At 42.3% G+C, this 23,757-nt stretch overlaps 1 protein-coding gene across 7 annotated transcripts in view; it reads left to right on the forward strand.

Moving 5' to 3' along the window:
- Positions 1-23,757, forward strand: part of LOC118371387 (calcium-activated potassium channel subunit alpha-1-like) — a 315,283-nt gene that overhangs the window by 232,089 nt on the left and 59,437 nt on the right. For 4 of the 7 annotated variants that reach the window (XM_052474861.1, XM_052474854.1, XM_052474853.1 and 1 more), the window contains exons 7-16: positions 2,001-2,096; positions 3,570-3,726; positions 7,581-7,672; positions 14,733-14,843; positions 18,036-18,141; positions 18,402-18,484; positions 18,563-18,632; positions 18,877-19,032; positions 21,373-21,482; positions 22,757-22,825. In XM_052474861.1, the coding sequence (XP_052330821.1) occupies positions 2,001-2,096; positions 3,570-3,726; positions 7,581-7,672; positions 14,733-14,843; positions 18,036-18,141; positions 18,402-18,484; positions 18,563-18,632; positions 18,877-19,032; positions 21,373-21,482; positions 22,757-22,825 (1,050 nt within the window). Of the gene's footprint in view, positions 1-2,000; positions 2,097-3,569; positions 3,727-7,580; positions 7,673-14,732; positions 14,844-18,035; positions 18,142-18,401; positions 18,485-18,562; positions 18,633-18,876; positions 19,033-21,372; positions 21,483-22,756; positions 22,826-23,597; positions 23,610-23,757 lie in introns of all 7 variants that reach the window. The other 3 variants (XM_052474855.1, XM_052474850.1, XM_052474858.1) reach the window with 1 other exon arrangement.

Below are 23,757 nucleotides of genomic sequence, written 5' to 3' on the forward strand. Positions count from 1 at the left end.
TATACATGTTACATATAGCAGCTCCCTGGTATAAATGTTACATATAGTATACTCCCTGGTATAAATGTTACATATAGTATACTCCCTGGTATAAATGTTACATATAGTATACTCCCCTGTATAAATGTTACATTTAGTAGCTCCCTGATATAAATGTTACATATAGTAGCTCCCTGGTATAAATGTTACATATAGTATACTCCCTGGTATAAATGTTACTTATAGTATACTCCCTGGTACAATTTTTACATATAGTATACTCCCTGGTATAAATGTTACAGGTAGTATACTCCCTGGTATAAATGTTACATATAGTATACTCCCTGGTACAAATTTTACATATAGTATACTCCCTGGTATAAATGTTACAGGTAGTATACTCCCTGGTATAAATGTTACAGGTAGTATACTCCCTGGTATAAATGGTACATATAGTATACTCCCTGGTATAAATGTTACATATAGTATACTCCCTGGTATAAATGGTACATATAGTATACTCTCTGGTATAAATGGTACATATAGTATACTCTGTGGTACAAATTTTACATATAGTATACTCCCTGGTATAAATGGTACATATAGTATACTCCCTGGTATAAATGGTACATATAGTATACTCCCTGGTATAAATGGTACATATAGTATACTCCCTGGTATAAATGTTACATATAGTATACTCCCTGGTACAAATTTTACATATAGTATACTCCCTGGTATAAATGTTACAGGTAGTATACTCCCTGGTATAAATGTTACATATAGTATACTCCCTGGTATAAATGTTACATATAGTATACTCCCTGGTATAAATGTTACATATAGTATACTCCCTGGTATAAATGTTACATATAGTATACTCCCTGGTATAAATGTTACATATAGTATACTCCCTGGTATAAATGTTACATATAGTATACTCCCTGGTATAAATGTTACATATAGTATACTCCCTGGTATAAATGTTACATATAGTATACTCCCTGGTATAAATGTTACATATAGTAGCTCCCACGGTGCTTATTCCAATGAGTCTCACTCATGTCATCTGAAATTGTTATGTAATCACTATGTATTTTAACTTTAATTTCCCCATGTAGTGGCTGAGTAAATAGCAGGACTGTACAGTAAAGTGTCACTGAGGTTGTCTCTTGATGACTGTTTGGCCCAGCGTGCCTCTCCTGTCCTTTCTGGGCTCTTAACACTGTAAACACAGAGACGTTGATTAATGTACAGTAATCCTCTCTTTCTGTGGCTTAGCCCTCGTGTACAGGTGAGGGAGAGATAGTGAGGGAAGGAGAAAGAGATGGAGGGAAGAGAGAGAGAGAGAGAGAGAGAGAGAGAGAGAGAGAGAGAGAGAGAGAGAGAGAGAGAGAGAGAGCGGGAAAGGGAAAGTGTATGATGTATGTGGACCGATCCTGAACTAAAGCATGACACGTTCCCTATTACACCAGGGCAAGAATAGGCACTACAGTAGCTGTTGACTATATGTAGGGAACACAACACAAGATGATGGTTAGAGTGCTGGCAACAGCATTCCACAAAAGCTGTCATGACATAATGTACGTTCTTAGCAGTTCAATAGAGTAATCCCTTTCAGCTTAATGGATTTTGTTTGGTTTTATTGCATTTTTGTTTTTGACCTGATCCCACCCCCCTAGAGACCCACAGTCCCATTCATTTCCTGGCTTAGCGAAAGAGAAAATAATAGAACATTTTGTTTTTATAATTTTTTACTTGCATCTTACATTTTATTTAGCATCTTACTGGCATACCATGCCAGACATAAAGACAGAACTTGACGTAATGATAAAATAATGACAGGAGCAGAGAGTACATGTACAGGACAGTACAGTACTTTACAACCTAAGCCAGGTGTTTTCTAGCCTCACCATCTCAGACCCAATAGATGAGCCTCTCCCATTACATTATTCTCTTTCTGTCACCCTTACCTGGTCTGGATCTCTTTGAGAGATTTTTATGGTTCTTATTCTACCCAGCAATTCCATCAAGCTGGTGAACCTGTGTTCCATCTTCATAAGCACATGGCTAACAGCTGCCGGATTCATACATTTGGTAAGTGGCTGGGCGGGGGGGTTGGGCTACGGGGGGAGTAAGGGAGGTGAGAACTCCTAACGCTTGGTCCGAAAACAACCTCTAGCCCCTCCCTTCCCCCTGGATGTGTGGCAGATCTGAAGTGCTGAAGGGTCCCTGACCAACCCCTACTTCCTACCCCCCGGGGACTCCTGTATGTCCGAAATGATCGGATAGGTATGTAAGCAATACGGAACAAAATATATACAGTTGTGGGCACTAAAAATTTAGTTTAAAAAAAGAACCTACGCTGCGGTATAGGTTTTTTGTGACAAACTATCGCTGGGATACCCTAGAGCGCCGTGTTGCTGGGATACCCTAGATCGCCGTGTTGGTGGGATACCCTAGAGCGCCGTGTTGCTGGGATACCCTAGATCGCCGTGTTGGTGGGATACCCTAGAGCACCCATTACGGCAATAGTTCTGCCAGTACCAAAATACAACATGTTCAGTGCCCGTAACTGTATGAAAATCCCCAGCCTTTTTGAAGGCAAGGTGAAGCAGAAAATGACCATATTGCTTAAACCTATCTGATCCTCTCAGATCCACAGCAGGGCCTAGGGGGTAGTGGCCCGGGCTTGATTTGGGAATCAGCATGTTCGTTAAAAAGGCTAGGTGGGCGCCATCTTTGTATAGCCCCCATCCACCCAGTTCAGATGTGCTGCCACCCGAGGGGAGGGGGCTAGGGATTGCCTTCGGACCGGCCAATAGAGGGTGTTTCCATGTGATGATGAAGAGCTAGGGGCGCTTTAATCAATCAGTAGAACTACAGATCAATGTCTGTCCTTTTTATCAGTGAAATGACAGCTCAATCAATCAACAATGTCTGTCCTTTTTTCAGTTTTTCTCTTATTTCTTACACACAGCTGGCTCAAGTTGTCAGTACATTTATGTCAATGGCTCAACCAACAGTACAATAACACACCAACTAATATAGCATTAGAACATGCAGGAGGATACCTCTAACCTCCTGACACTAGATGGCAGCATCAGCTCAATATTAAGGTTTCAGAAATGCTGCTTTGTCTGATCAGAGTGAAAGCACGATAGTTCAGCAGGGCCAGATTCAATCAAACTTGTGTTGAGAAGGTTATATGCAGGGCCTTTGTTTGCAAACTGCTGCCCTAAGTGTCAGAACCATGTCGTGTTCAGTTCAGTTCACTTGTTTCCGAACTGGAGGCACTAACCAGTGGAGGAGGTACTTGATAGTGTCACAGCATCCTCAACCACGCCGGAAATGCATTAGTCCACTGGAAGACATGTTTGTTGGCTACTGTGTAAACTCTGCAATGCTGGCTTGATTGACTCTTAAGACCATGTTGATGGTAAGACAAACCTAGAGCACCTGCATGCACAGAACACATAGAACCTGCTTCAGGGGTTGTGATCAAAATCCTTCCAATGTTTTTGCTTAAGACTGACATTCTACCCTGTTCAAATCTCTTTCCCACTCCCGTTTTTAGGTGGAAAACTCAGGGATCCTTGGGAAAACTTCCAAAATTCCCAGTCACTTTCCTATTGGGAATGTGTCTACTTGCTCATGGTCACTATGTCAACAGTGGGCTACGGGGATGTCTATGCAAAAACCACCCTGGGACGCCTGTTCATGGTCTTCTTCATCCTTGGGGGTTTGGTAAAACAACGTTTTTCTCCCCCCTCCTCCCCCCTTTGCCCCCTTCCCCCCCACCCTCAACCCGCCTGTCCCCATTTTCACACTATATAGAACTGTTAAACCAGACAGAACAGTTAGTCTTTCAATGTCTTCATCAATGTTAGCAATGTTTACATAGCACTGTTAAGCTTACCTATTTTTATATGTACAGTATAAAGTGCATTCGGAAAGTACTCAGACCTCTTGACTTTTTCCACGTTTTGTTACGTTACAGGCTTAATCTAAAATTGATTAAAAACATTTTTTGGGTTGCTTCTGTGTGTCGCTCTGGATGGGAGTCTGTTAGATGACTAATGTGATGTAGTTGTTGAGCGGCTTCACTGCAAGTGTATTCTATGTTTTAAACATTCAATCAATCTACACACAATACCCCATAATGACAAAGCAAAAACAGGTTTTTATAAATTTGGGCAAATGTATAAAAAAATACAAAACTGAAATATCACAAGTATTCCGATCCTTTACTCAGTACTTTGTTGAAGCACCTTTGGCAGTGATTACTGCCTCAAGTCTTCTTGGGTATGATGCTACAAGCTTGGCACACTTGTATTTGGGGAGTTTCTCCCATTCTTCTGTGCAGATCCTCTCACGATCTGTCAGGTTGGATGGGGTGCGTCGCTGCATAGCTATTTTCAGGTCTCTTCAGAGATGTTCAAGGACACTCTGAGACTTGTCCCGAAGCCACTCCTGCGTTGTCTTGGCTTGTGTGCTTAGGGTCATTGTCCTGTTGGAAGGTGAACCTTAACCCCCAGTCTGAGGTCCTGAGCACTCTGGAGCAGGTTTTCATCAAGGTACTCTCTGCCACTGAAAAACATCCCCACAGCATGATGCTGCCACCACCATGCTTCACCGTAGGGATGGTGCCAGGTTTCCTCCAAACGTGACGCTTGGCATTCAGACCAAATATTTCAATCTTGGTTTCATCAGACCAGAGTATCTTGTTTCTCATGGTCTGAGAATCTTTAGGTGCATTTTGGCAAACTCCAAGTAGGCTGTCATGTGCCTTTTACTGAGGAGTGTCTTCACTCTGGCCACTCTACCATAAAGGCCTGATTGGTCGAGCGCTGCAGAGATGCTTGTCCTTCTGGAATGTTCTCCATCTCCGCAAAGGAGCTCTGGAGCTCTGTCAGTGACCATCGGGTTCTTGGTCACCTCCCTGCCCAAGGCCCTTCTCCCCCGATTGCTAAGTCTGGCAGGGCGGCCAGCTCTAGGAAGAGTCTTGGTGGTTCCAAATTTATTCCATTTAAGAATGATGGAGGCCACTGTGTTCTTGGGGACCTTCAATGCTGCATACATTTTCTGGTACACTTCCCCAGATCTGTGCCTCGACACAGTCCTGTCTCGAAGCTCTACAGACAATTCCTTCGACCTCATACCTTAGTTTTTGCTCTGACATGTGCGGTCAACTGTGGGACCTTACATACTGTAGACAGGTGTGTGCCTTTCCAAATCATGTCCAATCAATTGCATTTACCACAGGTGGACTCCAATCAAGTTGTAGAAACATCTCAAGGATGATGAATGGAAACAGGATGCACCTGAGCTCAATTTCGAGTCTCATAGCAAAGGGTCTGAATAGTTATGTAAATAAGGTATTTCTGTTTTTATTATTAATACAATTACAAACATTTCTAAACATTTTTTTTTTTTGCTTTGTCATTATGGGGTATTGTGTGTAGAGTGATGAGGGGGAAAATAATTTCATCAATTTTAAAATAAGGCTGTAACGTAACAAAATGTGGAAGAAGTCAAGGGGTCTGAATACTTTCCGAAAGTGCTTTAAGTACCTGCTTAGGTTACTATTGATGCTATTTGTCTATTAGGACTATTTCTGTGATGCCTCCTGTAGTAGCCTACTTTATATTTGCACTTGACAATAGTCGCTCATGTCTTGCTTCCCTCCCTATAGCGTGTGGATTGTATTTGTCTGAAGAATAGAGTTATAAGATAATGTGCTACTAGCAGATTGATAATGCGGTTGTTGCTGTTCTTCTTAAAGCAGTCTGTTGTTTCAGGACTACCCCCTTCCTCTCGTGTCCCTCCCCACTATTCCAACAAACACAGTGGCAGGAAGACCAGGCCTAGGCCAGCCTGAGTGATACCATAGCGACCGCAGCTCTTTACACTCTGACATTTAACCCCAGTCAGAACAGCACCCCCTAGAGGAAAATGGGCTCAATGCAGCTAAACAGATTTATGTTAGTTTAGACTGTTAGCCTGTAACTCGTTCCATCTCATATGATCCAATAGAAGATGACCTCCAGCTGTTTGAGAGTGTGCCTTGTGGTTGTCATAGCGATGTGAAGAAAGAAAGAGAAAGAAACAAAGAAAGAAAGAGTGTTACTCTGTCTGGAGGCTGTTTAGGTCTGGCAGCAGTAGGTCTGTTTCCTATCAGGAGTGCCATTCAATTACTCCATTGTGGTGATTCTGTAAACCCAGATCAAACTCAAAGCAGCGCTCACATCAACCTCACATCGTAACACATTATTTCCACTGGATTTGGGTTTCGTGAGTATATTGGCTTAGTAAAAGGTTAATGGATAAAACAGTAATGAAATAGCTCAATAGTTCATGGTTAGCTGAACAGTTCGGTTGGTAGAGTGTAGCTCAGTTGGTAGTGCATGGCGCTTGCAATGCCAGGATTGTGGGTACGATTCCCAAGGGGGTCCAGTATGAAAATGTATGTATTCACTACTGTAAGTCGCTCTGGATAAGAGTGTCTGCTAAATGACTAAAATGTCAACATAAAAACAGTTAGCAAAAACCTGAACAGTTAGTGGATAGCTAAACATTAAGCAACAGCTCAACAGTTTGTGAATAGCTATGCGGTTAGTTAAAGGCTCAAAACGGTTACAAAATAGCTAAATAGATCATGGATAGCTGAACAGTTGGCACATAGCTCAACAGATAGTAGATAGCTAAATGGTTAGCAAACAGCTCAATACTTAGTGGACAGCTAAACAGTAAGCAACAGCTCAACAGTTTGTGAATAGCTATAAGGTTAGCAAACTTCTCAAAGGTTGGTGGTTAGCAACAATCTATACAGTTCGCTAAACGGTTTACAAACAACACTTTGTGAATAACTAAACAGTTAGTGGGTAGATAAATGGCTAGTAAAAAGCTCAGCAGCCAAAGAGTTATCAAAAATGGCTAAACAGTGCTAGCGGGATATTGCTGTTGACATAGGCAGTTAAGAGTGAAGTACCTCCGGACAGGACAGGAGGCTGCAACTTTGCAAAATGCATCCAGCTCATTCCCACTGCCCTCCAAATGAGTCTTAATGTGTTTTGCAGCTGTGGACCATCAGGCCGGCCTGCTCAAATCAACCTGCCACATCATTGGTGTTTGTTGGACAAAACATGGCACATAGGTTTTTTTCCCCTCTTCTCTTTTGCTACTTCCAGATGTTTTAGATCCTATCACAGATCAACCGTTGTTGGACGGCTGTGGCGATATTTACGCTTTACACTTTTTCTTCCCAAAACCCATGACCCTTAAAAAAAAGGGTTTTTCTTAATTTAAACGTTTTCTTTCCTATTTTTACCCCCAAAATAAAATGTTAAAACTTTGATTGGGCATCGCATCTCACTATCTCTTAGTTTGTTCTCTCCTTTAAAGTGTCAGTGCTAAGTGAGAACTACGAGAAACTTTTGGACACTCATCCCCCCCACATTTATTTGATATCTTAAGAAAAACAACCCCCCTCGCCAGAAATCTGTTTGGATTCAAGGGCCCGCTAGCCGACCCCCCCTCCACCTCCTCTATGGCGTAGTCTCTTTTTTAGTCTCTTCTTCTGTCTCCCATCTTCTCCTTAGGCCATGTTTGCCAGCTACGTCCCTGAAATCATAGAGTTAATAGGAAACCGCAAGAAATATGGTGGTTCCTATAGTGCGGTTAATGGGAGAAAGTAAGTATTTTCCGGAAGGTTCTGCTGTCTTTCCTTGTACGCGGTAGAACCCTTTCTGCATGCCCTTTTCTTTTTTCTGTTCCATGCATGTAGGCCATGTTTGCTCGCTACGTGCCAGAAATTGCTGCTCTCATCCTTAATCGGAAGAAATACGGAGGGAGTTATAACTCAACACGAGGCAGAAAGTAAGTCCAAATCCAGTCAAGGTGTGGTTGTGTGACACAAGTGCTCCCCCCCAGGTTAAGAGTGATATGGGGGTTGATTCACCAAGTTACAATTACTTTAAAGTCACACTGCGTGACTGGAGACCTTGGCCATAAGGACACACATGTCCATGTCCCTTTACTCTCTCTATTTATCTCATTCTCCCTGTCTTTATTCTCTCTCTGTCTTTATTCTCTCTCTGTCTTTATTATCTCTCTGTCTGTATTCTCTCTCTGTCTTTATTCTCTCTCTGTCTGTATTCTCTCTCTGTCTTTATTCTCTCTGTCTTTATTCTCTCTCTGTCTTTATTCTCTCTCTGTCTTTATTCTCTCTGTGTCTTTATTCTCTCTCTGTCTTTATTCTCTCTCTGTCTTTCCTCTCTCTGTCTTTATTCTCTCTCTGTCTTTCTTCTCTCCCTGTCTTTCTTCTTTCGCTCTCTCTCACGCTCTCTTTCTTTTGCTGTCTCTCGTTGTCTCTCTCGCTGTCTCTCTCGTTGTCTCTCTCGCTGTCTCTCTCGTGCTCTCTCTTGTTCCTTCTCTTGATCTCTTGCTCTCTTTCTCTCTCCCTGTCTTTCTTCTCTCTCTCTCTCTCTCTCTCTCTCTCTCTCTCTCTCTCTCTCTCTCTCTCTCTCTTTCTCACTCTGTCCCTCACTCAATGATTACCTGAAGTCCATCCTTGTGCTTTTGTTTTTATTTTTTACTTTGATACATCCTATGTGCTGCATTTTAATTTAATTTGAAAACTAGAGCTTTCATGACTACATTATAGACATATGCTATTAATATGTGATGATTTATTCCTAATTATGTACAGTACTGTCATGTGTTGTCCTACTTATTAATTCCGAGACCGTCCAATGACATTCCTCCTTCAATTGTGCTCTCACTATAAGAACGAATCAGGGTCATGATGATACATCATTGTAAAATAACTAGTCATGAAACCCCTACTATCAGCTCTAAAAAGTACACGTTTCTGCTTCACAAGAAAATAGAAAAATACATTAATCCTCAACTGCATTATTATTGGTGGTCTTTTAGTAGCATCATCAATCTCAATGACCTTGCAGGATATGATTTTGTTTCTTGTTTTCATTTTGCTTGAGTTACTTTGATTAAGACATGTTTTTGTGTTTTTTTTGCATCATTTATCTGCATGTTCTCTGTGACCTGAGCTCAGCTCTGTTGGCTTTTTCATGCTTCATGGTTCCCATGACAAACCTGACAAAAGCTCAACTTCCTGTCTTGTCACCACCAGCCCCATCGCATCATCACTGTGTGACATGACTCTTATTAACCGCTCACTCGCATCATCTCTGCTCGACATGACTCTGGCCATGATCTTCAGTCAGCTCCCACACCCTGAATGCTGGATGCCTCGCTCTCATTGGAGGCTCTCGATTGCTCTTGGCTTGCTTTGCCCGCTTGGTTCTGTGGTGTCGCGTTATTTGATTTGTGTGGCTGTAGTTGTGTGGGCAAGAGGTTGTGGTGTTGTGTGTGTATGTATGTATGTGGACGTTCAGAACACAGGTTGTTGTGTTGTGTGTGTATGTACAGTGGGGCTGAGTCCCTGGTTCTGTGGTGTGTGTGTATGTACAGTGGGGCTGAGTCCCTGGTTCGGTGGCTCAAACCTTACTGGCTCAACAGCACATCACACAGACTAACTAACCTCTTAGTTAGACCCAGACTAACCTCACTGCTCCTAATAGTTTAGCTCAGCAGAATGAAGAGACTTCCTGCATCTCTCTCTCTCCCACCGTCTTTATATGTTCTACCTTACTATTTTCTTCCTCTCCCGCTTTCTCTTCCTTCTCCTTCTCCTACTCTCCCTCATTCTCTCCTTTATCCCCCTCGATCTCTCTCTCTCTCTACCCCCTTTCCCCTCAGTGAGACAAGATTAACGAGATGTTATGTTTGGCTGGCGCCCTGCGTCTCCGTTCACTGACAGGGTGTTGAGAGAAGGGTTTGTCAAAACTGCCTACTCCCCCTCTCGCCACCTTTCCCTCTCCCTCACTCCCCCTTTCGCACACTCTCCCACTTTCACTCTTTACTGTACCTCTCTCTCTAGCCATTTCTTGCTATCTCTCTCTCTCCCTCCCCCTTATCCTTTTCCCTGGCTGTACTGTACATGTGGTAGTAATCGGGCCCCCAGGTCAGCCTGCCAAGCACAGAGGCTCAGACTGGCAGAATGATATGTGTATATACTGTATGTATGGGTTCATACTTTATATGTACATATCAAGACACATATACAAACACATTTGTCATAATGGTTTATTGTTTCATTATGGAGAGTACACTTTTTGGGCAAGGAAAAATCTAAACAAGTTGAGTTCACGAAACTGTGGGTTAGGAAGATTTCCAACTTCCAGTTAATATTATACATCTTTAAGTGTTTTATCTGTAGACATAGAATACAGTTTCATGACACACACACACACACACACACACACACACACACACACACACACACACACACACACACACACACACACACACACACACACACACACACACACACACACACACACACACACACACACACACACACACACACACACACACACACACACCAGTCATGTAGTGACAGATCTCACGTCGCCTAGACTGATGTCATAAAGACAAGCGTTCTGTTGGCTCTCGACTCACTGCACTGTGGTTCTTATTAGGGATCTGTGGTTTCCATTAGCCCCCACTGAAACAGAGGGACTGGTATGGAAACTGGGCTAATTCCTGGCTGAACCCTGCAGTACTCTGAATGTGTTAGTTCTCTGTAGGCCTGTGCGGGCTTGTAGTCTGAGGTGTGGAGACCTGGAGACTCTCATCCCAGTCAAACATATTATATAATATGTACAGTACGCATTAAGGAATTTAATGTATTAACATAAATAAATACCATACTTAATGTGATACTGAACATGAATAAATGACATGAATTACCTACATGAGTAACATTAGAGTATGAATAACATCTCCAGTATTCAGGTTAGATAGCATCCAAATATATCTTCCTTGTTTCTGTGGCAAAATGTATTTTTAATGCTACACCGTGTTTCACTAGTTACAGAGATGGAGGCCGCTGTTGAGTGAAAGACACAAGAGATATGTTTGTTTTGGTGCCATTCTTTCTGCATCCTATAGTATCAGCCAATGGATCAGAGCGATATCAATGGTGTGGCCTCTGTTGCTGGTGTTTGAGCTGTCTGTTTGCTGTGGTGAAGTATTTGATGTGTTTCTGATGATATGGTTTGTTAGGTTGAAATCCTGCATGGTCTGTAATGCATGTTCTCAGACTTCCCTTGTGCATTTTAGTGTGATGCTGTGCACCTTCTATTGTGGCACTTGGTATTTGTGTGTAATATTTTCTCATATGTTCTGTGCCACTGTGATTGTACACACAACTTGAGTTTTTGTGTTTGAGTCCAAGGTCGAATAAGCCTAAAGGAAGTTATATTTTTTGCAAACCAATGAATAGATTTTGAATCGTATCCTTACTACTCCTTAAATATATAGCCAAATACCTTCTTTGGCTTGAATACTGTGCTGTTGTTTATAATGCTAGCCCTGGCGCACCAATTGGCAAAATTATCAGTAGTTTGTCCATCCTGCAATGAAGTCAACTGAAGCTATATACTCTCAACAATGGTTCCGCTTTAAAAATCTGTCAAGCTCCACTGATAACACATATATACACTACCGTTCAAATATTTGGTGGCCCTTGTTTTTGAAGGAAAAGCTATTTTTTTGTCCATTTTTAAAATAACATCAAATTGATCAGAAATACAGAGTCAACATTGTTAATGTTGTAAATTACTATTGTAGCTGGCCTTCTAGGCAGACATCCTCTGTCCAGTGTTTGTGTTTTTATTTTTATTGACCATTCTGAGATACTGTATGGTTATTCTTTGCAACTCTGCCTAGAAGGCCAGCATCCCAGAGTCGCCTCTTCACTGTTGACGTTGAGACTGGTGTTTTGTGGGTACTATTTAATGAAGCTGCCAGTTGAGGACTTGTGAGGCATCTGTTTCTCAAACTAGAAATGTCCTCTTGCTCAGTTGTGCACCGGGGCCTCCCACTCCTCTTTCTATTCTGGTTAGTGCCAGTTTGCGCTGTTCTATGAAGGGAGTAGTACACAGCGTTGTACGAGATCTTCAGTTTCTTGGCAATTTCTCACATGGATTAGCCTTCATTTCTCAGAACAAGAATAGACTGGTTGGTTTCAGAAGAAAGTTCTTTGTTTCTGGCCCACAAATGCTCAAGATACTCAACTGTTCTAAAGAAGGCCAGTTTTATTGCTTCTTTTATCAGAACAACAGTTTTCAGCTATGCTAACATAATTGCAAAAGGGTTTTATAATGATCAATTCGCCTTTTAAAATGATACATTTGGATTAGCTAACACAACGTGCCATTGGAACACAGGACTGATGGTTGCTGATAATGGGCCTCTGTACGCCTATGTAGATATTCCATGAAAAAATCTGCTGTTTCCAGCTACAATAGTCATTTACAACATTAACAATGTCTACACTGTATTTCTGATAAATTTGATGTTAGTTTAATTGACAAAAAAAGGCGACATTTTTAAGTGACTCCACATTTCTGAACGGTAGTGTACATGGATATGAGATGTCTGAGATTAACTCGTTGTGTGTGTGTTTGTGTGTGTGTGTGTGTGTGTGTGTGTGTGTGTGTGTGTGTGTGTGTGTGTGTGTGTGTGTGTGTGTGTGTGTGTGTGCGTGTGTGCGCGTGTGAGAGAGTGTGTGAGTGCTCCCGCGCCTGTCTTAATGCGGAGCCACAATAAACCATGTACTACGCTGCACAAATCCCATATACTGTACTCAGCCTCTGAAGATGACTTCAGGACATTGGGAGTAGGAAAACATGACTGATGTTTTTGTCTCCCTGAATGGGACACATCATCTTCTGCCAATGGCTGTTGACATCTCACTGAGACCTCTGCTCATCATCTGATCTCACCAGAGAGCTCACAGCCTCATCACATCGCTGGATAGTTAGTCCAGGGCCCAGCATGCAATCACCGCTGCTCTTCTAAACCCTTCATGGAATGAAGGCCAGATCTGTGAAGATCATTGTGTTCAATGGCTACCAGGCCATGTGTTGTCACCATGTCTACCAGGTGTCCACCAGATCATGTCTACTCCTTTCCTCTGGCCATGACCACCTCAATCTGCATCAGTCTGCCTCAGCCTGGCCTCAGTCTGCTTCAGTCCACTTAAGTATGCATCAGTCTACTTTAGACCTCTTCAATGTGTTTCAATGCCACTTTGGACACACTGATCTGGACTGGAACTCATATGGACTTCCTTACCGTTCATATTCACACAGCTGAGAGAATTCACTCACACTCTTACAGTCGAGTCTTGCATATACAACAGGAGTTCATGTCTCATCCAATGGTCTCATCTTCTCCCAGTATGAGAACATGGGTTTGGATCAGTGTTTGTTTCCGTTAGAACATATTGAGCCTGATGAATTAGGTCTTGTAGTGATCAGGGCAGACCACAGTTCTTCAGTCAGTAACCCAATGCACAGTCTAACTGCTCCACCAATCGCATACAGGGACAGAGCTGCAGAAGCAAATTGTCATCTGGCATCTCTTGTCTTGTGGCATCTCTTGAATAGAGACATTGTAATTACACAGATTGTCTTACAGGTCTTTTTAGGGCAATTAGGGTAGCCGTCTCTGTGTCCAATGTAATCCCCTTGATGACAAGAGGCTGGACTCAACAAGAGCATGTTTGGGTTTCTCTTCATTTGAGGTGTAACGTCGAACATTGGCTCGACGACGTTGAGTTGGTTTTTCCTACCGCAGTACAAATGAGACCATTGGTAAAGCTGAACAGTTCAAACTGTCTTTAATCCTGTGGATTAGTTTGATTATGTAGTGTATCAACATACTACTTTAACTATGCAGGCATTGGGAATCCCTCCCCTAGGTAGCTTGCAAAATCTTTGCTTTGTGCTGGAGAACAGAACAAAATAATATGTATTTTGAGTCACCTGAACAGGCTTGATATGTTACAGAGACTAGGAGATGCATCTGTGTTTAAACTGACTAAAATCTACTCTGATATGAGTGAAGATCCTATGTGAGTATTACTGTGAAACCCTCTATCTGAGAGCCTCTCTCTCTGGACTGGATCATCACCATCTGACACTGGAGCCCAGAGTGGAACCATGGGACAAACAAGGTCACGACCCCAGTCATGACCCCAGTCCGATCTATCCCCTATCTGTCTAAATCCATCTTCCTCCCGAAGTCAGCAGTGCTCTATGTCTGACATAGAACTCTACTTCACTTAAACACACTATCCTGCCATCCACACGTCAACCAGCCTCAAGTTCTGTTTAGAGGTCCTGTCAGCCGCAGACCAAGAAATCACTTTAGAATGCTTTTAGTAATGCCTTGTATGAAAGCGTGCGTGTATTGATGTACATGTGTTTGTCAACATGTATTCGGCTCTCAGATGGTCGGTTTGACGCAAGGGGACGGATGACAATCTAAACCAGAATGTGTACTGTAGGATTATATTTTAGGTCTCCTTAAAGTGGTTCAAAGTTCAGGATTTGGTTGCACACGTCATGTCATGGAGGGGGAAACTACGTTTTTCACTCTTGTGGGGATTTGTTTTCTTTTACTGAAAAAACAACGACACCAAAAGTCATGTCTAGTTTTCTGAATATATTTTTCTGACACAAATGTTTTTTTTATTGGGAATTAGAGTTGAGAGTGCTTTGGTATGATGTGTGTGTTCTTTTCGGGGCATTCCTGTGGTAGTTGTGATTTATGTTGCCTTGCTCAGGTTGATTTCACCCCACCCCCCCTTTCTCCAGGCACATTGTGGTCTGTGGTCATATAACGCTCGAAAGTGTCTCCAACTTCCTCAAAGACTTCCTACACAAGGACAGGGATGATGTCAATGTAGAAATTGTTTTTCTCCATAAGTAAGTACATGTTTCGCTCCCTGACTTTACACCATTACATTGCAAAATGTAAAAAAATATTTAAAAAAATATATACAAATATAAACATAAAGCATAGGAAATTGTATTTTTCTCTATTCTTTCTCTCATCACCCCCCTTTTTTTTAAATGTGGGGTCTAATGTAAGTATGCATCAAATACAGTGCCTTGCGAAAGTATTCGGCCCCCTTGAACTTTGCGACCTTTTGCCACATTTCAGGCTTCAAACATAAAGATATAAAACTGTATTTTTTTGTGAAGAATCAACAACAAGTGGGACACAATCATGAAGTGGAACGACATTTATTGGATATTTCAAACTTTTTTAACAAATCAAAAACTGAAAAATTGGGCGTGCAAAATTATTCAGCCCCTTTACATTCAGTGCAGCAAACTCTGTCCAGAAGTTCAGTGAGGATCTCTGAATGATCCAATGTTGACCTAAATGACTAATGATGATAAATACAATCCACCTGTGTGTAATCATTTATTATTATTATTATTATTATTATAATCAAGTCTCTGTATAAATGCACCTGCACTGTGATAGTCTCAGAGGTCCGTTAAAAGCGCAGAGAGCATCATGAAGAACAAGGAACACACCAGGCAGGTCCGAGATACTATTGTGAAGAAGTTTAAAGCCGGATTTGGATACAAAAATATTTCCCAAGCTTTAAACATCCCAAGGAGCACTGTGCAAGCGATAATATTGAAATGGAAGGAGTATCAGACCACTGCAAATCTACCAAGACCTGGCCGTCCCTCTAAACTTTCAGCTCATACAAGGAGAAGATCAGAAATGCAGCCAAGAGGCCCATGACCACTCTGGATGAACTGCAGAGATCTACAGCTGAGGTGGGAGACTCTGTCCATAGGACAACAATCAGTCTTATATTGCACAAATCTGGCCTTTATGGAAGAGTGGCAAGAAGAAAGCCATTTCTTAAAGATATCCATAAAAAGTGTTGTTTAAAGTTTGCCACAAGCCACCTGGGAGACACACCAAACATGTGGAAGAAGGTGCTCTGGTCAGATGAAACCTAAATTTAACTTTTTGGCAACAATGCAAAACATTATGTTTTGCGTAAAAGCAACACAGCCCATCACCCTGAACATGTCAAACATGGTGGTGGCAGCATCATGGTTTGGGCCTGCTTTTCTTCAGCAGGGACATGGAAGATGGTTAAAATTGATGGGAAGATGGATGGAGCCAAATACAGGACCATTCTGGAAGAAAACCTGATGGAGTCTGCAAAAGACCTGAGACTGGGACAGAGATTTGTCTTCCAACAAGACAATGATCCAAAACATAAAGCAAAATCTACAATGGAATGGTTCAAAAATAAACATATCCAGGTGTTAGAATAGCCAAGTCAAAGTCCAGACCTGAATCCAATCGAGAATCTGTGGAAAGAACTGAAAACTGCTGTTCACAAATGGTCTCCATCCAACCTCACTGAGCTCGAGCTGTTTTGCAAGGAGGAATGGGAAAAAATGTCAGTCGATGTGCAAAACTGATAGAGACATACCCCAAGCGACTTACAGCTGTAATCACAGCAAAAGGTGGCGCTACAAAGTATTAACTTAAGGGGGCTGAATAATTTTGCACGCCCAGTTTTTCAGTTTTTGATTTGTTAAAAAAGTTTGAAATATCCAATAAATGTCGTTCCACTTCATGATTGTGTCCCACTTGTTGTTGATTCTTCACAAAAAATACAGTTTTATATCTTTATGTTTGAAGCCTGAAATGTGGCAAAAGGTCGCAAAGTTCAAGGGGGGCGAATACTTTTGCAAGGCACTGTATCTACACTATATATACAAAACTATGTGGACACCCCTTCAAATTAGTGGATTCGGCTAATTCAGCCACAACCGTTGCTGTTAGGTGTATAAAATCGAACACACAGCCATGCAATCTCCATAGACAAACATTGGCAGTAGAATGGCTCGTACTGAAGAGCTCGGTGACTTTCAATGTGTCACCGTCGTAGGATGCCACCGTTCCAACAAGTCAGTTCATCAAATTTCTGCCCGATTAGAGCTGCCCCGATCAGCTGAAAGTGCTGATATTGTGAAGTGGAAATGTGTAAGAGCAACAGCGGTTCAGCTGTGAAGTGGTAGGCCACACAACTCACAGGATGGGACTGCTGAGTGCAGAAGCGCGAAGCACATAAAAATCATCTGTCCTCGGTTGCGACACTCACTTCGAGTTATAAACTGCCTCTGGCAGCAAAGTCAGCACAAGAACTGTTCGACGGGAACTTCATGAAATGGATTTCCATGTCCGAGCAGCCACACACAAGCCTTAGATCACCATGCGCAATGCCAAGCATTGGCTAGAGTGGTGTAAAGCTCGCTGGAGTGGCGTAAAGCTCACCGCAGTGGAAATGCATTATCTGGAGTGATGAATCACACTTCACCATCTGTCAGTCCAATGGACAAATCTGGGTTTGGCGGATGCCAAGAGAATGCTACCTGCACGAATGCATAGTGCCAACTGTAAAGTTTGGTGGAGTAATAATGGTCTGGGGCTCTTTTTCATGGTTCGGGCTAGGCCGCTTAGTTACAGTGCAGGGAAATCTTAATGCTACAGCATACACTGACATTCTAGAGATTCTGTGCTTCCAACTTTATGGCAACAGTTTGGGGGAAGGCCCTTTCCTGTTTGCATGACAATGCCCCCGTGCACAAAGCGAGGTCAATACAGAAATGGTTTGTCGAGATCGGTGTGGAAGAACTTGACTGGCCTTTGGGATTTGGAACGCCGACTGCAAGCCAGGCCTAATCATCAAACATCAGTGCCCGACCTCACTTTTGCTCTTGTTGCTGAATGGAAGGAAGTCCCCGCACCAATGTTCCAATATCCTGTGGAAAGCCTTCCCATAAGAGTGGAGGCTGTTATAACATCGAAGGGGGATCCAACTCCATATTAATCCCCATGATTTTGGAATGAGATGTTTGACTAGCAGGTGTCCACATACATTTGGCCATGTAGTGTATGTCTTTTTTTGTATGGGATCCAACCCCTTGATTGAGTATACTACAGAGCACACTGCTTGTGAGTCACTCAGAAAGAGTTTCTGCTTCATTAGTTAACAACTTCAAATCCCAACATGTATATGTCCTTGCACTCTCACTCTCTTTCTCTTTCACTCTCACTCGCTGCTCCTGTAGTATTTCCCCTAATCTTGAGCTGGAAGCCTTGTTCAAACGCCACTTTACCCAAGTGGAGTTCTACCAGGGATCTGTTCTCAACCCTCACGATCTGGCCCGAGTGAAGGTACTGTACTGGCATGTACTGCTGTTATAAATCATATTACACCGTACTGTAGTTACAGGGTGAAAGGCTGTGTGTGAAAACAAGAAAATACTAAAAAGGCCAATGCTCCTGATCCCACCATCTAAGAGTGACAACGTTTCAATCCAAGTTGGACCTTTGCTTTGACCTGACGAAGATCAATCTTGGGTTGAAATGTGAATATTTAAAGGTGAGAGGGTTTCTGCTGTGTATTCTCTAACTCTTTATTGTTCCCTGTATAGATTGAGTCAGCAGACGCCTGTCTGATTCTGGCTAATAAATACTGTCCAGATCCCGATGCTGAAGATGCCTCCAACATCATGAGGTAATGATGATGATGATAAAACATCTGGACAGGGGACTGTTTACAGTATGTGTTCAATATATTTTTTTTAATTTGTAGGGTCATCTCTATCAAGAACTATTCCCCTAAGATACGAATTATCACTCAAATGTTACAATACCATAACAAGGTAGGGTCAGCACATCACTCCTATGCTTCCTGCAATGATCAACATAAGATAACTATGGTTCAAACGTCTTTGGAGATGTGTAATGTGTGTGTGTGTGTGTGTGTGTGTGTGTGTGTGTGTGTGTGTGTGTGTGTGTGTGTGTGTGTGTGTGTGTGTGTGTGTGTGTGTGTGTGTGTGTGTGTGTGTGTGTGTGTGTGTGTGTGTGTGTGTGTGTGTGTGTGTGTGTGTGCGTGCGTGTGTGTAGGCTCACCTGCTCAACATTCCTAGCTGGAACTGGAAGGAGGGGGATGATGCGATCTGTCTAGCAGAGCTGAAGGCTGGCTTCATAGCTCAGAGCTGTCTAGCCCAGGGCCTCTCCACCATGCTTGCCAATCTCTTCTCCATGAGGTCTTTCATCGAGGTAACGTTGATACAACATTAACATGACCTTTTCACAAATATCTCTTTCATCAACCTAACAATATCAGTAAGGGAACATTAGCACAAATTATTTGACACAATAACAGTAAGGTAACATTAAGGCCTAGATTCAAGCTGGTCCGCAGAAGATCCACGTTATAGCATGATTGACATTTAAGGGTAATTTCCGTTTGAGCCAACATACAGTATGCAGTATTTAAGGTGAATGTGGTCTCCGCAAACTTGTAAACGTGGCCTTTAAAATAGCCGAAAAGGGGCGATGGGATTGAATCTAGCCCTAACACAACCTTTTCACAATGAGGTCTGTCATAAGAGGTTATGTTGACACCACAACAGTAATGTAACATTAACACAACCTGTTCACAATGTTGTTTTACTTTGGTATTTACTCTAGTACTACAGGATAGATACTGTAAGTGATTCCATGGGAGGACTGAGCTCTGGTCTTCTGAGTGAGTGTTTTCATTCAGAATCGTAACGGTCTTTCAGTCAGTCTGGTTTATCATATATAATCTGTAGAATCTTTGGCACTCAGCATTGCAGAGGTGCTCCCCTATATGAAAGAGCTGGTCTTCTTGTCGTAAAGATAATGGAGAAGTTTATAATGAGCGGGCTGACGAGGTCAGGATGGAGAAGAAACATCTGCTGGCCATATTTCCTGTATGAAAACAGACTAAGAAATGTAGAAAAGATGGATCATCGATGCTAAACCATAAACGGGGATCTAAGCTGTGAATGAAAAGGCATTGTCCTCGTTAAAGAGGGATTTAAAACGTTCGGCTTTCATCATCTACCATATGGCAGCTGCAAAGCTTTCAGGAAACTCATCCCTCATCGTCTATGGCAGCTCAGTGGATATGATGTAGCCCGCATGAACATCTGACAAAGAAGGGAGGAATCACTTCACATGAGAGGAAGAAATGAAGAGCTACAGTATCATTGTTACCATTATTTGATGAGTTGTGAAGAGATACAGCCCTATTCAGTCAGAACTCATGCTAGGCCAAGCCTAGTGAAACAACTTGTACATAATATACTGTCACCAAGTCAGCACGCCCTTGCTTCACTCAAAGTCAACTAAAACGCTATATTCAAACCATACCATCTCTGGTTTAATAGCAGGATGAATACACATGGAATACTGTATATTATTAAAATAGTTGGCAACAGAGAGTCGATGTCAATGACCGAAGAACATGAAATTATTCAAAATCTATCATAAATGCTAATATGATCCATTTTCAATGGCACCATTGTACGGTTGAGAGAGGACAGGAGTAATTAAAATAGTTCTGTAATAGAGGTGGCCTCTTCTGATTCTGTCAGCATGCCTTCGACTTACATATGGACCTAAAGGCACAACGCTAGAAACGGAATGCTTATAGTGCATGGTGGTTTGCACTTGAGGACCGATTATTGTGAGGCTTCTTAACTAGGTGAAGAGTGATGTGTCCGACAGCTTTTCTCAGCACAACTCTTACTAGGTAATTACAGAGAATATGGCATCCTATTCCCTATTTAGTGCACTACTTTTGACCAGGGCCCATAGCGCTATATAGGCAATATGGTGCCTTTTGGTACACATCATGGAGAAATAGTTCAGTTCTGACACATTCTGCTGCAGATGTCTGTAATGAGCCTGTGTGTGAATGGGAAAGAAGGGATGTCTGGTCAGATCTGGATGAAGTTCATCAGGCCTTGTTTTGTTACCAGGGCGATAATAGGCCGTCGTCATGGCAATTTGTCATCACAGGTGATTGAAACAGGAAGATAACCAGAAAGTTAGTGAAAGGTGCTAATGAGAGACCCAAAAATACACACATACGCACACACACACACACACAATATAATGGATGCCATCTCCGCAGGATCCCCTCGATTAGTGTTCCCCTAAAGATGCCTGACCAATTGCTCTTACCCAAACAGGCGAGGCGTGTGTTAGTTATAGAGGAAGTGTGTTCTGAGTCCCATATTAAAGCCTGTACAGCAGTTAGGATGGGGTGTAGTTATGATAAGAGACATGGAGACAGTTTCATTATGGGTCTAAGAATCTGACTGTGTCTGCAGTTCATCAAAGTGTCTTCTCCTCCATCACTAAGAGACTGCTATTGAGAATGGGCTTATAAGTGGCTTATAACTGTGCTCAAGTTACTACTATACACATTTTCCATTTGTATATGTATTTTTATGTCTCTTTACGTATTTATATATATCTTTACGTATGTATATATGTCTTTATGTATTTATATATGTGTCTTTACGTATTTATATATGTATCTTTACGTATTTATATATGTATGTTGTGCTTGTTGCTTCTCAGATTGAAGAGGATACGTGGCAGAAGTACTATTTAGAAGGGGTAGCTAATGAGATGTACACAGAGTATCTGTCCAGTGCCTTTGTGGGGCTCTCCTTCCCAGCAGTCTGTGAGTAAGTATGACACACCACAGTGATTTAGTCCTTGGGCCGGTATGGGTAACTCTCTCTGCTGCTCTGTTTTACTGCTGCTGTACAAATGCTGTTCTGTCCCTGGTACTGCTACAACCGCTTTTCTGTTCCCTGGTACTGCTACAACCGCTGTTCTGTCCCTGGTACTGCTACCACCACTGTTCTGTTCCCTGGTACTGCTACAACCACTGTTCAATTCCCTGGTACTGCTACAACCGCTGTTCTGTTCCCTGGTACTGCTACAACTGCTGTTCTGTTCCCTGGTACTGCTACAACCGCTGTTCTGTTCCCTGGTACTGCTACAACCGCTGTTCTGTTCCCTGGTACTGCTACAACCGCTGTTCTGTTCCCTGGTACTGCTACAACCACTGTTCTGTTCCCTGGTACTGCTACAACCACTGTTCTGTCCCTGGTACTGCTACAACCACTGTTCTGTCCCTAGTACTGCTATGTTCCCTGGTACTGCTGCAACCACTGTTCTGTTCCCTGGTACTGCTACAACCGCTGTTCTGTTCCCTGGTACTGCTACAACCGCTGTTTTGTTCCCTGGTCCTGCTACAACCGCTGTTCTGTTCCCTGGTACTGCTACAACCACTGTTCTGTTCCCTGGTCCTGCTGCAACCACTGTTCTGTTCCCTGGTACTGCTACAACCACTGTTCTGTTCCCTGGTACTGCTACAACCACTGTTCTGTCCCTGGTTCTGCTTCAACCACTGTTTTGTTCCCTGGTCCTGCTACAACCACTGTACTGTTTCCTGGGACTGCTACAACCACTGTTCTGTCCCTGGTACTGCTACAACCACTGTTCTGTCCCTGGTACTGCTACAACCACTGTTCTGTCCCTGGTACTGCTACAACCACTGTTCTGTCCCTGGTACTGCTACAACCACTGTTTTGTTATATATATATGCCATTTAGCAGACGCTTTTATCCAAAGCGACTTACAGTCATGTGTGCATACATTCTACGTATGGGTGGTCCCAGGAATCGAACCCACTACCCTGGCGTTACAAGCGCCATGCTCTACCAACTGAGCTACTGTTCCCTGTTCCTGCTACAACTACTGAAGAATAGTTGGTAGATAGAGGAGAACAATGACATTAAGAGTAAATTAATATAATATAAAAGAAAAGGAGCATTTTAATTTGAAACTATTGGTAATGTTGAAATAGTAACTATATAATGTAGAACCTTGAAGAGGCATACCATTCCCTTACAATCCTCTGTGTGTGTGTCTGTGTGTCTGTCTGTGTCAGGCTGTGCTACGTGAAGCTGAAGCTGTTGCTTATCGCCATCGAGAACAAGTCGGAGCTGGGAGAGAGCAGGTTTGTGTCTCTGTGTTTCTGTCTGTTTCTCTCTGTGTTGTACAGGACAACGTGGCTGCTCTTGCTCTGTATATCACCACTGAACCTCTCTGTCTGTAACATCCCAGAACCTTTTTAAATCTGAGGATGTCTTTCAAGATTTATCTGTAAATAGTTGTCTCTGTGTTGAACCATGAAAACCATTAACACTATATGGTACTATTAACTGGCTAACTATTAACATGAAATACTACTATAAATCCCACCCACCCCAACAGCAGTGTGAACTGGTTTTGTGCAAATAATGCGTTTATAATGGAGTTGTTTTAGTTTCGTTTTTACTATATTATGAAATCACTATTGAAGAAGTCATGTCTAACTAACTTATATATTTTGAAAAACATTTATTTTTAAACTTTTGCTCAGCCTTTTTGTAGTGCGCTTGCACCTGGACATGGTATCGTGAGGCATTTATTTTTGTCATGCCAGGCTTTTTCCCACTACATAGTGCCACCATTCTCAGTGCCATCTGAACTGCATATCTCTCTGATAGCAGAAGTAAATGATTTCACAGATGCAATATGTGTAACAAGATCAGCTCTTCTAGATCTGTGATATGAAGGTCTTCAACTTTTTCACAGAGTGCTACAGCAAGCACTTCCATTTCCCCATCAGAAGGTAGAAGGACAGCAAATTGAGACATATTGAGACACATTCATAATATGATTTTTCATCTCTCCTTTTATGTTAATAACAACTGTTTGATTTGAGGTTGTTTTCTTGTTGTTTGCAGAAGCCGAAAGCGGTATGCCCTCTTCCTTATCTTTCCCTCCAAAGTTCAACCCTATCGCCACCACTTTAGAACTTCTGACTTTGGGTCATGTTTCCTAAGGATCCATTTCCAAACCCTATATCAAAACAGGCCAATGTCTCACTCTATCTTTGATTGTGTT

Source organism: Oncorhynchus keta, chromosome 2 (genome assembly GCF_023373465.1).
Source record: "Oncorhynchus keta strain PuntledgeMale-10-30-2019 chromosome 2, Oket_V2, whole genome shotgun sequence".
Classification (NCBI taxonomy): Eukaryota; Metazoa; Chordata; class Actinopteri; order Salmoniformes; family Salmonidae; genus Oncorhynchus; species Oncorhynchus keta.